This window comes from Pelophylax lessonae, assembly GCF_965119305.1.
Source record: "Pelophylax lessonae genome assembly, chromosome: 2".
Taxonomy (NCBI): Eukaryota; Metazoa; Chordata; class Amphibia; order Anura; family Ranidae; genus Pelophylax; species Pelophylax lessonae.
The window spans coordinates 427464796-427484914 of record NC_138769.1 but is presented as its reverse complement, the minus strand read 5'-3'; the positions used below and the strand labels follow the sequence as shown (position 1 = coordinate 427484914).

The 20119-nt window shown below is 42.7% G+C and overlaps 1 protein-coding gene across 4 annotated transcripts in view; it reads right to left on the bottom strand.

Moving 5' to 3' along the window:
* Positions 1-20119, bottom strand: part of GPM6B (glycoprotein M6B) — a 72928-nt gene that overhangs the window by 15502 nt on the left and 37307 nt on the right. For all 4 annotated transcript variants that reach the window (XM_082246855.1, XM_082246857.1, XM_082246856.1 and 1 more), the window contains 2 exons: positions 12571-12757; positions 3883-4039 (listed from right to left, as the gene is read on the bottom strand). In XM_082246855.1, the coding sequence (XP_082102981.1) occupies positions 3883-4039; positions 12571-12757 (344 nt within the window). The remainder of the gene's footprint in view (positions 1-3882; positions 4040-12570; positions 12758-20119) is intronic.

The following is a 20119-nucleotide window of genomic DNA, read 5'->3' as shown; positions in this document are numbered from 1 at the left end:
GACCCCAGTGTTTAGGTAGAAGGGAAGAGGAAGGTTAATCAAGGATGCTGTGGAGGCGACAGATATCCTTCTTATCAACTGGTATCATTGGTTGTTAGGATGCCAGTGTCTAGAAAGAGGTAATGGTGCATAATGACAACCTGTGGCTTTGTGTAACAAAAAGGCAGGCTTCATCCACCTTCCGGCTTGTATACAGTTTGCCAAGGCACCCCTGAAGAAGCCTCAAGGCACCCTGGTTGAAAAAAGCTGGTGTAAACTCTCATAAGCAGAAACCTGGCTAGTCTGTTTACACTGCCAGTTTACAACTTTGTAATTATGAGAATGTACATATATTGCCTTTCTAGATTTAAACATACATTATTTTTAGCAGTGCATAGAGTGGAAGTTTTAAGCAGTTTTTTTTATCTGAAGTACAAGTCCATTGCTGTATGGGATAAGGAAGAATATCGGAGTTAAAGATTTCCTTTATACCAGGGGTGCCCAACTGGTGAGCCCTCTGCTGTAGCTCCCGACCTTCTGCTCTGGGACCCGCCATTCCAGAGCAGTGTTGAGGATGGAGTTGGCGGTAAAGGAAGCATGCGGCTGCGGAGGGAGCAGAGCCACATTAGCCGATGATTCCTCTATAGTGCCAGCTCTGGTCTCAGAGAGTGATACCAAATGCACTCCGCCTGGGACAAACATTTCTACAGCCAGCGCCTGACAATTCCTGCAGAAAAGGCGAATACTGGAGACCTGAAGTGAAGGATCATTAAAATAAAGGTCAGTTTATATATATATATATATATATATATATATATATATATATATATATATATATATATATATATATACACACACACATATACATATACACACACACATACACACACACATACACACACACATACATACATACACACACACACACACACAGTGCATTGCGAAAGTATTCGGCCCCCTTGAACTTTGACCCTTTGCCACATTTCAGGCTTCAAACAAAGGTATAAAACTGTAATTTTTTGTGAGGAAACAACAAGTGGGACACAATCATGAAGTGGAACAAAATTTATTGCATATTTCTAACTTTAACAGATAAAAAACTGAGAAATTGGGCGTGCAAAATTATTTAGCCCCCTTAAGTTAATACTTTGTAGCGCCACCTTTGGCTGCGATTACAGCTGTAAGTCGCTTGGGGTATGTCTCTATCAGTTTTGCACATCGAGAGACTGAAATTTTTGCCCATTCCTCCTTGCAAAACAGCTCGAGCTCAGTGAGGTTGGATGAAGAGTGTTTGTGAACAGCAGTTTTCATTTATTTTCACAGATTCTCGATTGGATTCAGGTCTGGACTTTGACTTGGCCAAACACCTGGATAGGTTTATTTGTGAACCATTCCATTGTAGATTTTGCTTTATGTTTTGGATCATTGTCTTATTGGAAGACAAATCTCCATCCCAGTCTCAGGTCTTTTGCAGACTCCATCAGGTTTTCTTCCAGAATGGTCCTGTATTTGGCTCCATCCATCTTCCCATCAATTCTAACCATCTTCCCTGTCCCTGCTGAAGAAAAGCAGGCCCAAACCATGATGCTGCCACCACCATGTTTGACAGTGGGGATGGCGTGTTCAGGGTGATGAGCTGACTTGCTTTTACGCCAAACAAAGTTTTGCATTGTTGCCAAAAAGTTTGATTTTGGTTTCATCTGACCAGAGCACCTTCTTCCACATGTTTGGTGTGTCTCCCAGGTGACCTGTCTGGTGTGTTCCTTGTCCTTCATAATGCTCTCTGCGCTTTAAACGGACCTCTGAGACTATCACAGTGCAGGTGCATTTATACGGAGACTTGATTTCACACAGGTGGATTCTATTTATCATCATTAGTCATTTAGGTCAACATTGGATCATTTAGAGATCCTCACTGAACTTCTGGAGAGAGTTTGCTGCACTGAAAGTAAAGGGGCTGAATAATTTTGCACGTCCAATTTTTCAGTTTTTTATTTGTTAAAAAAGTTTGAAATATCCAATAAATTTTGTTCCACTTCATGATTGTGTCCCACTTGATTCATCACAAAAAAATAGTTTTATATCTTTATGTTTGAAGCCTGAAATGTGGCAAAAGGTCAAAAAGTTCAAGGGGGCCGAATACTTTCGCAATGCACTGTGTGTATATCTATCTATCATTACTAGGGGCTGCTTTCAAACTGATCCGCAGGTGCAGCGCTTAACCATAGACTGCTTTTATTACCTGTGGGTTTGGTGTGCTTTCTAAATGCAGGAGTTTGTGTGCGCTTTTAGAAAGTGCACCACATCTACAAGGTATACTAGAAGTCTTTGGCATAGAGCAGCTAACCCGCAGAAATGCCACAGGTGCACTGCGCTGCACCTGCAGGTGTGGGTAAACCAGAGCGCATCAGTGTGAAAGCAGCCTTATATGGGGCTCAGGACAGTAAGGGCTTGTTGACATTTGCAGTTTAGGGGTGGTAAAATCCCACTGTGGCCTGCGACTGGTTACCAAATCAATTTAGTGGCCCCCGCTCTTCAAAAAGGTTGAGGACCCTGCTTTACACCCAGGCTTTATCATCCCATAGGTTCACAACTCTGGTAATTGTTTTTTGAGTAACTTCATTCCTACAAAGGTTTATAAAAAAACCTCTGAAATTCGAATGAAATGCTGTGAAGTTGACCATGGTATGGTCAGAAGTCCATGGATGATCTTAAGCATCTATCTACATATAGAATTGTTCTTCATTTTGGAGGACAGTTAAGCTAACCACTTTAAAGTACACAATAAAACTCCAGCAAGCATCCATGGAGGAAATGGGACCTAGGAGATGAAAGGAAGCCTGTACTGAGAGAATGATGGAGAAAGCCATTGCTGACCATCTTCTGAAACTGTTGACCTGCTTCTGAAACTGCTGGCTGCTTGGCTGTCTTTGGCATTATTGCATTTAGACACTTAATTAGAACATGCAGGAAAGAATGGCTACTATGGATACTTGTTTTGGCTGGGTGACCTAGAAATTGCGGAAGACATTGCAATTTGGTAGAACACCATCTATTTTCACATTATGCTAGCATTACAAATTTTGTCTCTTATTTGAGAGCCTTCTACTTCTACTAGCCACAAAGGAAGTGAGCCAAACTTCTCCAAGTGTTGCATAGATGGCAACAGAAATATGGCAAATTCAATCTTATCTTAAAAAAAAAAAAAAAAAAATCCTTCATTGCTGAGATTGTCAAAGGATACTGCACACTTTCTGTCCTGGAGACCATACAGGAACCGGGGGTACATTTTTTTCAATGTACTACAAACCTTAGGGGTCTGTGTTGACAAGCTTTGGTTCATCCCAAACCACAGCACAACCTGCACTGAGTTTGCATGTTCTCCCTGTGTCTCTGTGGGTTTCCTCCGGGTACTCTGGTTTCCTCTGACCTCTAAAGATGTGCTGGTAGGCCTATTGGCTCCTGTCCTGTCTAAATTGACCCTAGTATATGCAAGTATAGATGTGAGTTCGGGACCTCAGATTGTAAGCTCTTTCAGGGCAGGGACTGATGTGAATATATAATAAATATGTAAAGTGCTGCATAAATTGACAACGCTATAAAAGAACCTGTAATAAGTAAAACGTCAGACGGGTTGAAGTAGGTCAACTGCAGTTCAAATGCATCTGTCAATAAGTTCTGAATGATCACAGAAGCATCTCAAAAGGACATCATTGACACAGGCTCTAATGCATATACGAAGTAGTAGGGCTAGGCTAAATTGCAAAGTACAATAACTTTTAGCAGCCAGATTTTTTCATTAAAGTCAAATCAATAAAAGATGAATCCCATCCAGTTCCTATATGTCCCTGCATGGCTGATCAAACCAGTGTATTGGCAATCAAACCATTCCACCATTCTCACCATTCCACTGATGCATCGTCCACAGGCAGTAGTTTTAAATTCGCTGTGCATTTCCTTCACTGCACTGGTGGTGTAAAAGCCCTCTGCCAACAGGATGATTCCATACAGGAAGAAGAAAGAAGCAATTCCATAGATGACATACTGCATTAACTGGATTCTGTCAATACAAAGAATTATTAATCTACCAACATTTATCAACAGCCTTCAAATATTAAGTGAGCACTGCACTCCCATGTTTTCACCATCAACAACTATCCATCATTCTAAAAAAAAAAAAAAATAAATAATAATTCTGTCCTTGAAAGGACAGTTCTTATGTTGTTCGTTATTCCTGTCAAAGGCAGCTATTCCTCCACAAATGGAAATTTAGAAAAGCTTCACTGTGGTAAGACATATGCCACCCAGAAAGATCAGCAGGATCTTATAAAGACATTCATACTTGGGGATTTTTAGTGCATTTAAATGCATTTGAAATTGCTTGTAAAAAGCATGATGAGATCTCGCCATTATAGTCAGTGGCAATGGAACTGCATGAAGACCTGGAGATGTTAACAGTGCCCGCCGACTATAATGGAAAACATCTTAAAGTGGAATTGATAAGAATTGAATATCTGTATGTACAGGGAACATCTAAAAATGTAAATTTTTCCTAGGCAGTACCTTTTTGTCTGAGATTCCTCCTGAAAAACATCATTGCTGGTATATAAATGCTGCCTCTGCACTACTGTGTCTACAGCCTCCTTGTTGGCTATCTGCAGTGTCTCTCTAGCCTTGACTACTAGTAGGAGGTTTATAGCGAGATCTGGGAAAATTATTGTGATGCCCACGGTTCTCATTGCTAAAGGCTCGGACATAAGGTGGAAATGCTCTGCCTCTACCAAGATGTCTCCCACATAGACAGTGCTGAACAAGATATGGTAAGTTACAGGGAAAAGGTCAGCCCCAGGGAGACCACAGGCAATAAGAGTGACTAGTCCTTAACTCTGTCTGCCTTTTTCTGAGTATTGCTTTCAAAGAGCAGGTCCTCCTGCATTTTGCATGCAGTTTCATATACATCTAATTGCACCAAAAAAATGGATTTTTGTAAGATCTTACTGTAAAATCCTTTTCTCTTAAGCTCATTGACAGACGTAGTCTTCTTGATTCTCAAGAGCTGGGTTATGTTGTCTCCGCAGGAGTAGGACTAGGCAGAAAGACAAAACGTTCTGGCTCCACCTTAGGGGCAGTCCCTGAGGGTATATCCTCCCTCTCTCTGCTACAGGGAATCAGTTCTGTTTTAAAGCAGTACAGAGAATTTAACCCAACCCAACTCAATGATAGAGGGGCGGGTACTACGTCTGTCAATGAGCTTAAGAGAAAAGGATTTTACGGTAAGATCTTACAAAAATCCATTTTTCTCTATCGCTCATTGACAGACGTAGTCTTCTTGATTCTCAAGAGCTGGGACATCCAGAAGCAGTGCCACAAATGAGGGGTGGGATTGACAAAATCAAATCCAATCTAGAAGGCCCAACTGGTGCCAAACTAGAAGTTTTAAAGGCTCATTATAAACAAAGAATGAGACTTAAGAAAAATTTTCCAACGGAAAAAACCCTCGAGGTAGACCACTGGTCTCCTCAAATTGCGGCCTGCAAAACCTTGCGGCCAAACGAGGCATCAGACGATGCCATTACATCAACTTTATAATGTTTAGTAAAGGTATGCACCGACGACCAGGTAGCCGCCTTGCACACCTGGACCACTGACGCCTGATGGCGAAAGGCCCATGACGCACTAAGTGCCCGAGTGGAGTGCGCCTTAACAGGGAACGGGGGCTCCCGACCCTTAATAGAGTAAGCCTGTACTACCGTCTGTCTGATCCATCTGGAAATGGTCGCGGCAGATGCAGGCAACCCCTTTTTGGGTCCATCTGGGATCACAAAAAGTGAATCCGTCTTGCGAAACGAGTCTGTCGTTTTCAAGTATACCCTGATCGCCCGGACCACATCCAAGGAGTGTAAAGCAAACTCCCGAGGATGACTGGGCTTAGGACACAGGGAAGGTAATACAATTTCTTCATTCAGATGAAATTCTGAAACCACTTTTGGTAGGAAGGATGGATTCGGACGAAGAACCACCTTATCTCTATGAACCACCAGATATGGTGAACGACAAGATAATGCGGCCAGTTCTGACACCCTGCGTGCAGAAGTAATAGCCACCAAGAAGGCCACCTTCTGGGACAACGTGGGTAGAGGAATCTCCCTAATATCTTCAAAGGGAGGTTTCTGAAGAACCGACAACACTAAATTAAGATCCCAGGGGGGTAACGGCGCGTGCACTGGCGGAGCCAGATGTCGCACCCCCTGGATGAAGTTCCGCACCAAGGAATGAGTAGCCAAAGGCTTCTGAAAGAAGATGGCTAATGCTGAGACCTGACCCTTGATAGTACTCAAGGCCAGTTTCTGCTCAACCCCTTGTTGCAGAAAAGCCAATATTCGACTAATCGAATAAGACCGAGGACGGAACCCCAAAGGTTCACATCATGCAATGTAGGACTTCCATGTGCGATGATAAATCTTTCTGGAAGTCGCTTTCCTTGCTTCAACTAGAGTAGGAATAACTGAAGCTGACAAACCTTTGTCCTTCAGCACCTGGGTCTCAATAGCCAGGCCGTTAAAGCCAGCGATCGTAAAGCAGGATGGAAGATCGGTCCCTGAGACAGTAGATCCTCCCTGAGAGGAAGTCTCCACGGGACGTCCGCCACCAGTCTGACCATGTCGGCGTACCAAGCTCGACGAGGCCAGTCCGGAGCTACCAGGATTACTGGGATTCCTTCCTCCTCTATCCTGCGAAGAAGTCTTGGCAGTAACGCGAGAGGAGGGAAGGCATATATTAGCTGGTATTGCCCCCACGGGGCGATCAGTGCGTCTGCGGTTTCTGCTAGAGGATCGCGGGAGCGAGCCACGAATCTCTGAACTTTCCTGTTGAATCGTGATGCCAACAGATCCACATCCGGGGTGCCCCACCGTAGGCACAACTGGTGTAAAACGTCTGGATGGAGGGACCATTCCCCCTGATCCAGGGTCTGACGGCTGAGATAATCTGCCTGCCAATTCTCCACCCCCGGAATGAACACCGCAGAGATTGCTGGAACAAATCGTTCCGCCCAGCGAAGAATGCAAGCCACTTCTTTGGCCGCTCGGACACTCTTGGTGCCCCACTGGTGATTGACATAAGCCACGGCCGTGGCATTGTCCGACTGGATCCGAACCGGGCTGCCCTGGAGCTGCTCGGTCCAGTGAATCAGACAAAGTCTGATCGCTCTCAGTTCCAATACATTTATCGGTAACCTGGATTCTTCCGGGGACCAAAGTCCCTGGACAGATAACTGACCGAGAATTCCTCCCCATCCGGATAGACTGGCATCCGTGGTCACTATCGTCCAATATATTGGCAGAAATGACTTTCCCTGGCTGAGCATCGGAGACCGAAGCCACCAGACCAGAGACTCTCTGGTCTGTTTGCTCAATCGGATCTGATTGTCCAGGGATTCCGGATTCCGATTCCATCTGAGAAGAATCTCTTGCTGAAGAATTCGGGTATGGGACTGGGCAAATGGGACTGCTTCGAACGAAGCCACCATCAACCCCAGAACCCTCATGCAAGTCCGAAGGGAAGACCAGCTGTTGGACAGTAACAACTGGACTGCTGATTGAATCTTTCGGAGTTTCCCTACCGGAAGAAAAACTCTCGTCCTGACTGTGTCTAGAATTAGACCCAGATATTCGAGCCTCTGGGTGGGAACCAGAAATGACTTTTGCTGGTTCACCAGCCACCCGAATTCCTGTAAAGAAATCATAGTAATTTCTATGTTTTGTAGCAAGGTCTGAGGAGACTCTGCATGAAGCAGAAGATCGTCTAGGTAACCAAGGATCGATATACCTCTTTGGCGCAGAAGTGCCAACATTGGGGCCAACACCTTTGTGAAGACCCGCGGAGCCGTGGCGAGACCGAAAGGTAACGCCACAAACTGATAGTGGTTCTCCTCTACGGAAAAGCGTAGAAACCGCTGATGTCCTGCGAAAATGGGAATGTGAAGATAGGCGTCCTTGATGTCTATGGACGCTAGGACATCCCCTGGATGCAGGAAGGCTGCTACCGTGCGAATGGACTCCATTCTGAATCTTCTTATGTTGACGAAAGAATTGAGTGCTCTTAAGTCCAGAATTGGACGCACTTTGCCCTCTTTCCTGGGTATTGTAAACAGGTTTGAATAAAACCCTTGAAACCGTTCTGTCCAAGGAACGTGGACTACCACTCCTTGTTGTAGTAAATCTGTGACTGCTCTCCGCAGATCTTCTAAACGATCTGCGGATAGTCGGATATTGGAAGGGAAGAATCGCGCCGGTGGGAGAGATCGAAACTCGATCTTGTACCCTGACCTTATGACTTCGCAAACCCATTTGTCCGGGATTCTGGAAAGCCATGGATCCGGGAACCGGCGAAGACGTCCCCCCACCCCAGTTATGGGTGGGGGCGCACCTTCAGGCTTTGGATGGTTTATCTTCAGGTCTGGAGGGGGCGGGCTTTTGCTTGCCCGACCAACGACCCCTGACGCCTCCTGCAGGAGCTTTGGAGGACTTAGTTTTTTCACCCGCGGGACGAAAAAACCTCTTGTGAGCAGAAAAAGAAGGCCCTCGTCTTTGACGAGTTCCTCTACCTTTAAAATTTTGCGGTAAAAAGGTGCTCTTTCCACCCGTGAGATCTTTAATGATCTCATCTAAGTTGGCTCCAAATAGACGCTCTCCTGAAAAGGGGATATTAGCCAATGCTTTTTTGGAACCTTGGTCGGCTAACCAACCTTTTAGCCACAGTGTACGCCTGAGAACCACTGCTGAGACTGATGCTCGCGCCAATAATGGAGTGGCGTCTAACGCCGCATCACACACAAACTGTAACCCCTGTATCATTTGTTCCAACAAATCTGATACCGCCTGAGGGACCTCTTCTAAGTCCCGGCGTAACCACTTGGTCCATTCAGTTACAGCCTGCGAAACCAGACCAATAGCTATTATAGGTCTGAAAGCTGATCCAATCAAGGAAAACATGGTGCGAGACATAGCTTCTATCTTGCGATCCACTGGATCTTTAAAAGACGGAGCGTCTTCTAAAGGAATAACCGTGGCTTTATTCAATCTAGCAATTGGTGAATCCACCACAGGTGGTTCTGTCCATTTCTTAATAAGGGTTTCCTCAAACGGATAACGCCTGTCAATGCGTTTAGAAATAGTAAAAGTGCGTTTTGGCAGACGCCATTCTTCTTCGATTGGATTGCCAAAACATTTGGGCAATGGAAAAACCTTCGCCACTCTGATGCGTTTTTTAGTCCCAAAAGGGATTTCAGTTTCAGCTATTTCTGATGGAATACCCTGTAATCTTAATGTTTCTTGAACAGATACAATGAGTGCGTTTACCAACGCTTCCTCTCGGGCTATGGCGGATGCCGAAACATCCTCCTCACTGTCTGAAGAGACAGGACCCGAGACACCAATCCCAGATGAAGTACCTGCAACTGCAGAAATAGGCTCAGAGTCTGAGTCCGAGGTTTCAGATAATAAGGGGTTAGGCGGGGGTCGCTTTCTTGCGCCCTGTCCCTGACAAGCCACTTCCACCCGGGACACAAAAGTTTCCATAATAGCTGACAATGATTCAATTGTCAATGGGGTGCTGGAGGATCCCGCAGACCCCTCGAGGGGATCCGGAGGAGATACATGAGTGGCAGGGTCCATGTTAATACAGGACACCTTTGCCAGCAAACAAAAAAACTTTTTTTTTTTTTTTTTTGTGTGTCTCCCCCTAGCGCAATAGCGCCCCTCAGAGTACCTGCTTCTCGATCCCACAGAGAGAGAGAGAGGGACCCCCAAGGCTCACCAACCGATGCAGTGCAGTTTCCAATCAACTGCAGTCAGCGTCTGTTTGCTTTTTCCCGGGTAGAAGGCGTGGCTCCGCCCCCTGTGTACGCCTTCCGGCGTTCCCAGCTCTCCACGAGGTAGCTGGGCTCACAAAACATGGCCGCCCCCATAGAAGAGACATAAGACTCCAAAAACATGGCGGCCGGCGTGACCTGAGGACATACATGCATTCGGTCTACGGCAAAATGGCGGCGGACCACCGAAATCGTTTTCCCAGCACATCCACCTGCATCTCTGCTAAGAGGCGATATATGGATCTACAGAAGATACACTACACATAAGGTAGGATTATACCTCCTATGTCTGCTGTAATGTTACAGTCTGCTGGGTAGAGTGTTAGCTCTTAAACCAAGTCCACTTCCCACAAACACATGCTGTATTACAAGGGGGACTTGTAAGTATCAGATATATACTGACCATATATGGAGGGGCCCATAATACATACTGCCTCATAACGAGGAAAAAAGGGAACGTTTACTCACCATACCGAACCGACAGGCACCCTCTCTTCACAATACCCTCTCCACCGGGGTGGGGGTTTGTGGACCACTCCGGACGCCTCGACTCTCTGGTACCTGGCGTCCAAGCGAGACTTTTAACTCGCAAAGTCAGTCCCTTCACTGGGACTCCGTCGCGGCCGACCCAGCGCGGAGCTCTGGTCTGCACGCGCTCGTAGGCAGAAACCGGGGTGACCACTGGATCTCAACATCCAGCCCGTCGCCCGGCCCCGCATACTTACTTGAATATGTCGCGGCCGACCAAGCGCAGTGCCATGGTCTGCGCGCGCTCGTAGGCCGGCTGGGGTGACCACAAGTGTCGCCCAGTCCGGCATTTTTGCTTGAAGATCTCACAGGAAAAAACACTGGAGAAAACTACCTAAAAAATGTCTTTTTCTTAAAGAAAAAAAGTCTTGCCAGGACCAAAAGATCCCAGCAAGGAACTTAGGTCCTTACTCCTGACTAGACAGAAAAAAACTGATTCCCTGTAGCAGAGAGAGGGAGGATATACCCTCAGGGACTGCCCCTAAGGTGGAGCCAGAACGTTTTGTCTTTCTGCCTAGTCCTACTCCTGCGGAGACAACATAACCCAGCTCTTGAGAATCAAGAAGACTACGTCTGTCAATGAGCGATAGAGAAATGTGTGTGAACAGAGTATAATAATTAATCAAACCAAACGGTGTGTAAGGTTGGAATATTTTTTACCAGGTGACTGCTTCAAATGCACAGATTAAACAGTTATCTCCATGCCCACTAACTAGCAAAAACACAATAGGGGCAGGATAATACATGTAGATTAATGGAGACGTCACCTCCCTGTTATTCTAAGACACAAGTATTGCCAAAAAATTTGAGATTTATTTTTAAATATATAACTGTATGACAATTTAAAAAGCAGTTTATTGATATGTATTTTAACTCTGTATTTTATATAGGCTGTTTTGTTTTAATGTGACTAGTAGCAGAGGACTAAAAGCTCCACCCACTTATGTTTCCCTGCAGACAGGCTGGGAAAGAGCTGGGTCATGTGACCGCTATATATCCATTAGGAAAAAAGGTACTTGATGTTTTTTTTTTTATTAAAATTACAGTGCCATTATCCACATACAGAAATAGAAGGGATAACAAATTAAACAGTGTATGTTTAGTATCACTTTATTCAAAACAATAAATTGTAAGGCTTTAAACTTCTAGCTGCAGATAATTTAATAGGATATAAATATACACATGCCCACTATATGGCTCCATGCACACTGGCTTAAAAATCTCTGCTTCCACGGGAGTTGTGTTTTGTGTGTAGAAGCAGCTCAATGTTATACTATGTGTCCACGTACATTAGGATTATACCAGGCATATTTTGAGCTCAGCGTTTAGAGGCAGAAAAAAAAACTTCTGGTTTAGGTTTCTGATTAGAGCTTTCTGGCAGAAAAAAATGCTAAACTCTCCTAAGCTTGTCTAAATGGTGTACAAAAACGCAGAGTTGTATAAAGTACTCGAAACCCATACTTGAGTAAAAGTACAAGTGCTTGATCAAAAAGTGACTTAAGTAGAAGTGGAAGTGCTCAATCAAAAAGTGTCTTGAGTAGAAGTGCTAAAGTATTCAACATTTCTTGTACTTAAGTATTGCAAGTAGTTTTTTAAAAAAATGTGCTACTCAAGTACTGAAAGTAAAAGTACCAGTAGTTTTGAAAAAAAATGCTACTCAAGTACTGAAAGTAAAAGTACAAGTACTGTGTTATGTAGTTATTAAAGAAAGAAGTCAAAAGTTTGAACAACATATTGTCTTTTATTAATTCAAATGCAGCTTTTGTTTATACATACAGTAGCTTTTATTTTCGTATGCGCTGATAATACACATGTTTTGAGCTTCAGGAAACCTGTAATTTACTGTTCTGGCAGCGGTAATTTTTATAATTGTAACAAGTAACTATGCAGCACAAAAAAAAAATATTGGAGCAGAAGTATTGAAATCATTGAAAAAATGTAGTGAAGTAAAAGTGAAAGTAGGAGAAAAAAATTCTACTCTAGGAAAGTACAGATACCGCCTTTCGGTACTTAAGTACAGTAGTGAAGTAGTTCTACTTAGTTACTATACATCTCTGCAAAATGCTCTATGAGTGTTTTTTTTCTGCCAAGGGAACTGGCGTTTCTTTTTTTGCCCAGTGTGCATGGAGCCTATATGTTGTTACTGGCTTGTTGCCTACATTATTACGAGTGTGTTTGGTGTCCATACTTACACTTCACTCAGAAGGGCATGGTCATTGGGGTTCGAGGAAAAGTGCTGCTCAAGGATGTTTACCGTTCCGGTGAGGGCCACATGACCACAGCCACAGAAGAGAGCTACTCCAGAGAAGCACAGAATGGTGGCCACCAGAGAAGCATATGGAACTCCTCCCAAGCACTTAATGCAGCACTCAAAGCAACCTGCGAACAAAAGAAGACCGCACCCTAATTAATAATAGCGCTGACTACAAGTGCATACAGCAGCCATTGTTTCCTGCTGTCCTCCAGCTGCAAGCCGTCTACTCTGCTAACCAGAATCTAGGTCAATTTACAGAGAGACAAAGAATGCAATGTTGGGAACGGGAAACAATCTCTTAAAAATTAATAATGTGTCAATACAGCAGATATGCCTAACAAGTGCTCACTTTTAATTGTCTTTTTGTGTTTATGTAAAGTACTTTAAGTCAGTTTCACTTCTCACCGCATAAATCGAACTAACGGGCATGCAGAGGTTTCAGCAGGACATGCATACAGCTTAATCAGCGCACATTAATTCATTATACAAGAGGTGGTGGCAAACAAAGCAAAACATGGTGCTAAAGCACTCTGTGCAGTCTAGCATTAATATTCTACCTAGAGGGCCCTGAGGATAATCCGCAAGCATTGGGAATTCTACTGTGATAGTCACATTGTAAACCAGATACTCCCCCATGTGTATCTTTCCAGCACTTTTCTGTACATTTGAAAAGGGCCTCGCAGAACCTGCACAGCTCCAGGACACCATTCAAGGGATTTTTAAGTGGAAACTACTCTTAAAAACACACTCCACTCATCTTATAGGATACCTTTTTGACATCAACACTTTAATTTAAAATTGATTTCATATTACCACAATATCACATATATAAATATACGGTTTTAAATCAGTAGGTTGTCTGCATTATGATTAGCTTATAATCCCATCTTCAGGGTACGAAATAACAGGGGTGATATATCTATTCTAAGAGCGGCAAGTAGACAAACTAATTCATGTATGAAAAGAAGCAAATGATTGGTCAAAATGTGTGTTTTTTAGATCTATAGAGATGGCATCTCCACATATCAATGTTATACACGTAGAGATATCTTAAGAATGTGTTTTATTTTAGGTAAATCAGGAACAATAAAAACTGGGAATGAGAAAAAAAAGGGGCATATGTATCAGTTTTAACTCTCTAGGAACAATAAAAATGAAAGAATCTGATTGGCTACAATTAGTGATTAGCCTTCATATAAATGGGCTTTTCTTTATTTGGTTTCAAGATGGAATTTCCAGAATACTGGCTGAGAAACTGGGTCCTTCATTGGTAAACATATTTCACAAAATTAAGACATTCCAAGTACCTCAAGTTCTTTTAATATATACAGTTTTGATATTCTATATACAAATATAATCAGATATCTCCTCGTCACTTCTTAAAATAATTTCAGACATCATGGGGGTTTCCAAGATCAGAAAAAGACAAACATTACATTACAGAAGTCCACGTCTTCAGGGTAGCTAAAAACCTAGTGTCCCCAATACAGACACACACTAGTGCCAGTCTAGGAAAACTACAAAGCAGAATCATAAAAACTTTTCAGAATTTAACAATTTTATCAATATTATTCTTCCTTCATAACTAGCCAAGGCACCAATTCAGAACAAGGTTGTGAATATAGCTACCAACTCTACCAACCAATTGGAGGCAATGTCCTCCTTTGGGAATCAACCCCCCCCCCCCCCCCCCCTCCTATCCTTTTTGGACTGTTGCATAGACCTCTATAAAATTTATTATTTACCAAAAGTGTTATACTACACAATAACATTCATCTAACCCCTAGATTATTGTTCTTATCGAAAACCCAATATAAAAGGTAGCACAGTGGTTTGGAGGTTAGCACTTATGCTTTGCAGCACTTGGGTCCTCAATTTGAATCCTGGTCAGGACAGTATCTGCATGGAGTTTGCACGTTCTCCCTTGTGCCAGTATCCTCCCATACTGCACGTTCTCACTTGTGCCATCTCCTCCACAGCCCAGCACTCCAGTGAGCGCTGGAGGGGCAGAGCAAAGAGACGGTGACTGGCAGTCACAGCACTCTGCTCAGAGTGGAGAGGGAGAACTGAGGGATCAGCTGTGTTTGATCGCTCAGTTCTCACTGCAGAGCCAGTGGGGGACAGATGCTGCATTGGATCGTTACTGTATCAACCTAGGTAAATATAATGGTTTGTTTTTTTAATCCTGAACTTCTCTTAACTTTAGGTAAAAAGCAAAATACACAGATGAAATACAAAATATGGAGCTGCTTTATGTGCCAAAAAATTCCTGTCCATCTGGTTCTGATATTTACACAGCTCTTACATACAACACAGTGCTGTACGGCAGGGCAGAAAGCCCACATTTTAACTGCTGCAATTCAAGATTTACAGGACTCCTCAACCTGTGACTGGACAGTGAATGGAGAAGCAGCAGACTTAATGAATTGGTTTTTCTAGTCGCTCTATATGCATGTTCGTTGTTCGCATATGAGCACTGCCAAACAACTGATCACTTACGTAGGGAAGCATTTCAGAGACCACCAATACAACAAGGCACTAGACTGATTGACCATCAGTGTGGGAAAGTAAGGATTTCTACACATACCGCCAATGTGAGAAAATGTTACAATTTTCAAGGTCTGGGTTTCATTTCTCGTCACAATTGTGTTTCATTTAATTTCACTAATAGAAATATTTTTGTCAATCAGGGCAGCCCCAGGTGTAAAATATGCAGTACACTAGAGCCCACCATAGTTGGATCGAAATTTAGCCGGTACAGAAGGAACCAAACAAATTTTGATCCATTCATGGACAGGCTAGTTATACTGAAGTTGATCCATTAGTTGACTTCAGTACAACCAGCCTGTCAGATTTTTTTTTTCGAGAGAGAGCACTGTCAGCAGTGATGCTTGTATTCTTATGTCTGGGAAACCTCCCGCTGTCAGAATACAATGGCGTTGAGGGAGGGATTCCCCCATCAACACTGAGCATTTTGTCAAGGGTTACAAAGAGAATGGCTGATCTAAACAATCACTTACCATTTAGTTCAGTGTAACCAACTTCATGTTTCTTGAAAGATGGGATTTATTGATGGGAATTTCTACTAATAACTAAAACAGACATTTCCCAAAAGCATTGCGCTACACAGCTGTCCCAACCATTTCATAACATGCCATCACATCAAAATACAACTGAAAGGAATATTTACTGTACAGTGGGCATAGAAAATAATCACCGCCCTTAAAAATAATCACATTTTATTGCTTTGCAGCCTGAAAACATATGTACATACTTTTTCTATGCTGCCCATTTCCAATTGCATTTTGTTCTGAATTATCTGGTATTGATTGAATGCTGGATGACACCTTTTAGCTGCTACATATTTCCTCTATTTCACAGTATATTGCATTCCTGATGTGTTATGACATCTTTGATAAGCAGTCTTGTGGCCAACATTTTTACTGTATGCTAATTAAAATCATAAGAGCGTCCCTTTGGTATATTCAGGCAAAATTAGGATTTGTATACATTTGATCTAAAATTTTAAAGAGGAGGTCCAAGCTCCTTTAGAAAAAACAAATACTATAGCTGCTGACTTTTAATATAAGGCCACTTACCTGTCCAGTGATCCCGCAATGTTCTCACCCAAACAGATTCTTAAAATCGGCTTTGGGTGCAGGTGCCAGCATCTGTAGTAAGGGAAACAGGAAGTGAAGCCTTGCGGTTTCACAGACTGTTTCCTAGTCGCGCTGCGCCTTGTAAATGGTCTTACAGTAAGTGGGGGGGGGGGGGGGGGCAGCGATCTGAGCTGGAAGTGGAAGCCGGTACCTGTCAAATCCAGATACCCTCTTCCCCTCAAAAAGTGCCAAATGTGGCAATGGAGGGGAGGTAAAACAAGAGGAGCTTCCCTTTTTGGATGGAGCTCTGCTTCAGGTGAAAGAAATTAGTTTGGCATCTTTTAAACTGAAAACAAACACAACATTCGGCATTGAACACAAGTAAGGCCAGGTAACCTCAGAACACTATCAATGGACAAAATAAAAATTTAAAGTTTGTAAAGTCCTGTGGTTGTTTGTGTTATTATTGTGAATATTGAAATTGATTAAATCTCTAGAGTGCTTCAACAAAATTTAAATAACTGCACCTCAATAACAGGGAATGTTAAAGTGGTTGTTAAGCCACTTATATAAAATTATATAATCCCTCTGTAATAGAATACCAAATGCTCCTGTGAATATGTTCTAGAAAAAAATGTGCAGTTTGGTCTCTAAACCAGAGCTTCTCCCAGCGCTCTGCTGACTCCTCAGATCTCTCCTCTGCACAGGGAGGGGGGGGGAAGAGTGGAGAAAGCCGAGCGGTCACACAATCGCCAGGAGCCGCTCGGATTTAGGTACAGATGGCATATTTTTATTTTTTCTATAACAGACACAGGGGCAGTTAGTGTTATAATACAGAGGGGATTAGATCATTTTAAAATAAAGGGGAGGGGGGGGGGGAGGAGGACAGAGGATAGAGCAGGGCTGCGGATGATGGAGACATGTACACTGACCACGGTGTCAAGGCTCAGCAGCCATGATGCACCATAGTTAGTGTACAGGGAGGAGGGTAGAAAATGGCAGGATCAGCCAGGTTTTTTAGGCAATACGGGAGGCCAAATGACACAGCACAAGCCCTGTACTATATAACATACTTTAAGGGAACAGGATCTTTTTTATTTTTTTTTTATTTTAAGGTAACAAATGCTTTAACTATGGGACTAAAGCCTGCCAAACATGGATCAAAATTCAGCTGGCCCCGCACGGACTGGCCAAATTTCAATCCATGTATGGGTAGGCTGGATACAAACAAGTTGATCGATAGCCTGTTAGAAAATGTTTTCTCGACCAGCGTCACGGGCACTGATCAGTGTACACTGACAGTGGGGACATCTCCCCACTGTCAGAATACAAGAGCTAAGCAGGAGAGACCCCCCCCCCCCCCAAATCCACCTCAAGTGTGTGAATGGGGGAATCGAGTCATTTTCTTTTGTTCAACCCGCTGATTGAATGGAAAAAAAAAAAAAAAAACACATCTATGGCCTAACGTTTTTGTTTTTTTATGCCTCCATGGAAGGGGCTGTTATACAACTGCTGCAGGGAAATCACGAAAACTGTAAACTTAAATGAATACGAACTAAATAGGTGATCCAATCCCAAACAAAAACTCTAATACATGTTTTGGGAAGACCAGGATTTTAACCAAACTATTCCTAGGGGTAAACGTAACAGTCTATTTGTATTTATTACTTGAACTTAGAATAACATTTGCAAGGTTCTGAAAAGAATACATCTTATGTAAAATACACTCTAGTAGGTAGATTATCACCATTTAAATGTTAAACTATACAAAGTGAATTTATTTTTTGAGACAATGCTTTCCAGAAAATACTTTTGGGATTACTTTGGTCAAAATGACATACTCCAGGAAGTACTTGATCAACATAAAATGTTATAAAAGTCCACACTATAAGCAGGGAAGCAGGTGAACTAGTATAGAAAAGTGCTGGAGGTACAATGTGTGACACAAAAAAGGTCTAAATTGAACAATGGGTAAATATGGGCAAACCCGATCTACATACACAGCTAACAGAAAATAAAGGATTTAATTCAGGAGATGAATGAAGGGGAAAGGGAAGGGGGGTTGTTAAGCTACTGGACCAGCCAGTGACAGATGTGGTCCAGCTCAGACAGTGAAAAGGGAGGTTGTGTTCATATAAACCTCCATGAACAATATGCAAAAGAAAATATACATACATAAACATTAACGGCAGTAAATTACTTTGAGAATTTTATTTCATGTAAGTGTTACAAGGTTTTCATTCACCTTCAACATTTCTAAATCAATTTTTGTTTTCCAAAAGAAAATTTAACAAGTCAGTATATTTGCACATAGTCCTACGTAGCACAAAGAAGATGCTAGGTATTGTTCAGAGCATAAAGTACAATTACAGGACTTGATGTTGGCCAGGAAGCAACACATCCATCCCTTCTTCATAACACTTTAGTATCGAGTAGAACAAACACATTATGCTACAACTTCTAATAAATTTAAAACAGGAGTGTAGAAATAATTTTGAATTTAGAAGCTAGCAAGTCAAGTTTAGAGGAAAGCCAGAGAACATGTTCAAATGACAGTAATAGAAAAGCATATTGGTTATCTAATTTCTGGTATTTGACCTGGATTTAGAGCAAAATTTCCAAATTTTTTTTTTTTTTTTAGAACTATAGGCAAAATGTTTTCTTTCATTTTGGATAGTGCAATGGAGGGTTATACCCCTGTAAAATGTTTTCGCCATCTGTGTCCCTATGCGGAGATTTCCCTTCACTTTATATCCCATAGTCAAAAGGGAAGTGAGAGGAAATCCCTACAAAAAAAAAGGAATTCCTTGGGGACCCCCAGGTCACCAGAACTAGAGTCCCCGTTAGAAGATTTCCCCTCTATTACTTTTCTGGGATAACCCAAAATTTGGGCTTTTCGTTAAGTTTTACTTTCAATGAGAATGGTGAACAGGACAAATAGGGAGGGTGAATCTCTAACCGGGGAACAGACAGGGGTTCTAATCCCTTTCCAATCTATCCAAAACTTAAATAAAAGTTTTGCCTTTAGTTATACTTTCACCTAGAACCCTGTTAACCATTGATTTATTACATATAAGTAATAGTCGCAAATTTCTGAGACATTAAAGCTGGCCACAGATAGAATTTGGGCTGGTCCCTGCTAAACCAGTTAAATTTCAGTCCATCCATGCCAGCTTTACTCCAAAACACAGGAACAATTGAAATTTACTAATCCCCCTACAAAAAGGAATCCCTACTTCATAAAAGGACATGGCAGCTACACCAATTATCTTCATTCATAGAGAAAAATCAGTTAAAGCTGAACTCCAAACAGCTAAAAGCACAGTTGAAATACATATATGGAAGCTGTTTTTTCTCCCACGCATAATGAAAGTGGTTTTACCTGCCCCTGATGTGTATTTCTGTTCTTCTAATTCTGAAATTCACACAACCTCAGCACACCACACATTCAGCATGGTGGCTTTAATGTTCTCTGCTGCAGTTAGGCAATAAGCAAGTCACTTCCCCACCCCCAGCCTGTGATTAGACCAAGGCGCAGCAACAGACTAATGCCCCGTACACACGTGCAGATCGGCCGTCTTTTGTCCCCGGGCTGTCGTGTCTGTTGAAAAGTGCAAAAGACTGCACAAGAATTTTGTCCGCCGACTACAGCCGATTGCAGAAGTGATGTCATGTGATGGTTAACTTTCCCTGTGTTTTTTCTTTTCTGAGCATGCCCAGTCTTGCAAATCTGCTGTCTGTCGGCCGAATTCTGTATTGACTGGCGAACAATCGGCCGCTCTGGTGTCGGCATACAAAAATTTTAATGCTTGCACGACAGATTCTTTTCGGCCGAAAGTGCGCTGTCGGCTGTCGGAAGCATCATACTAATTAGCCGAAAATCGGCCA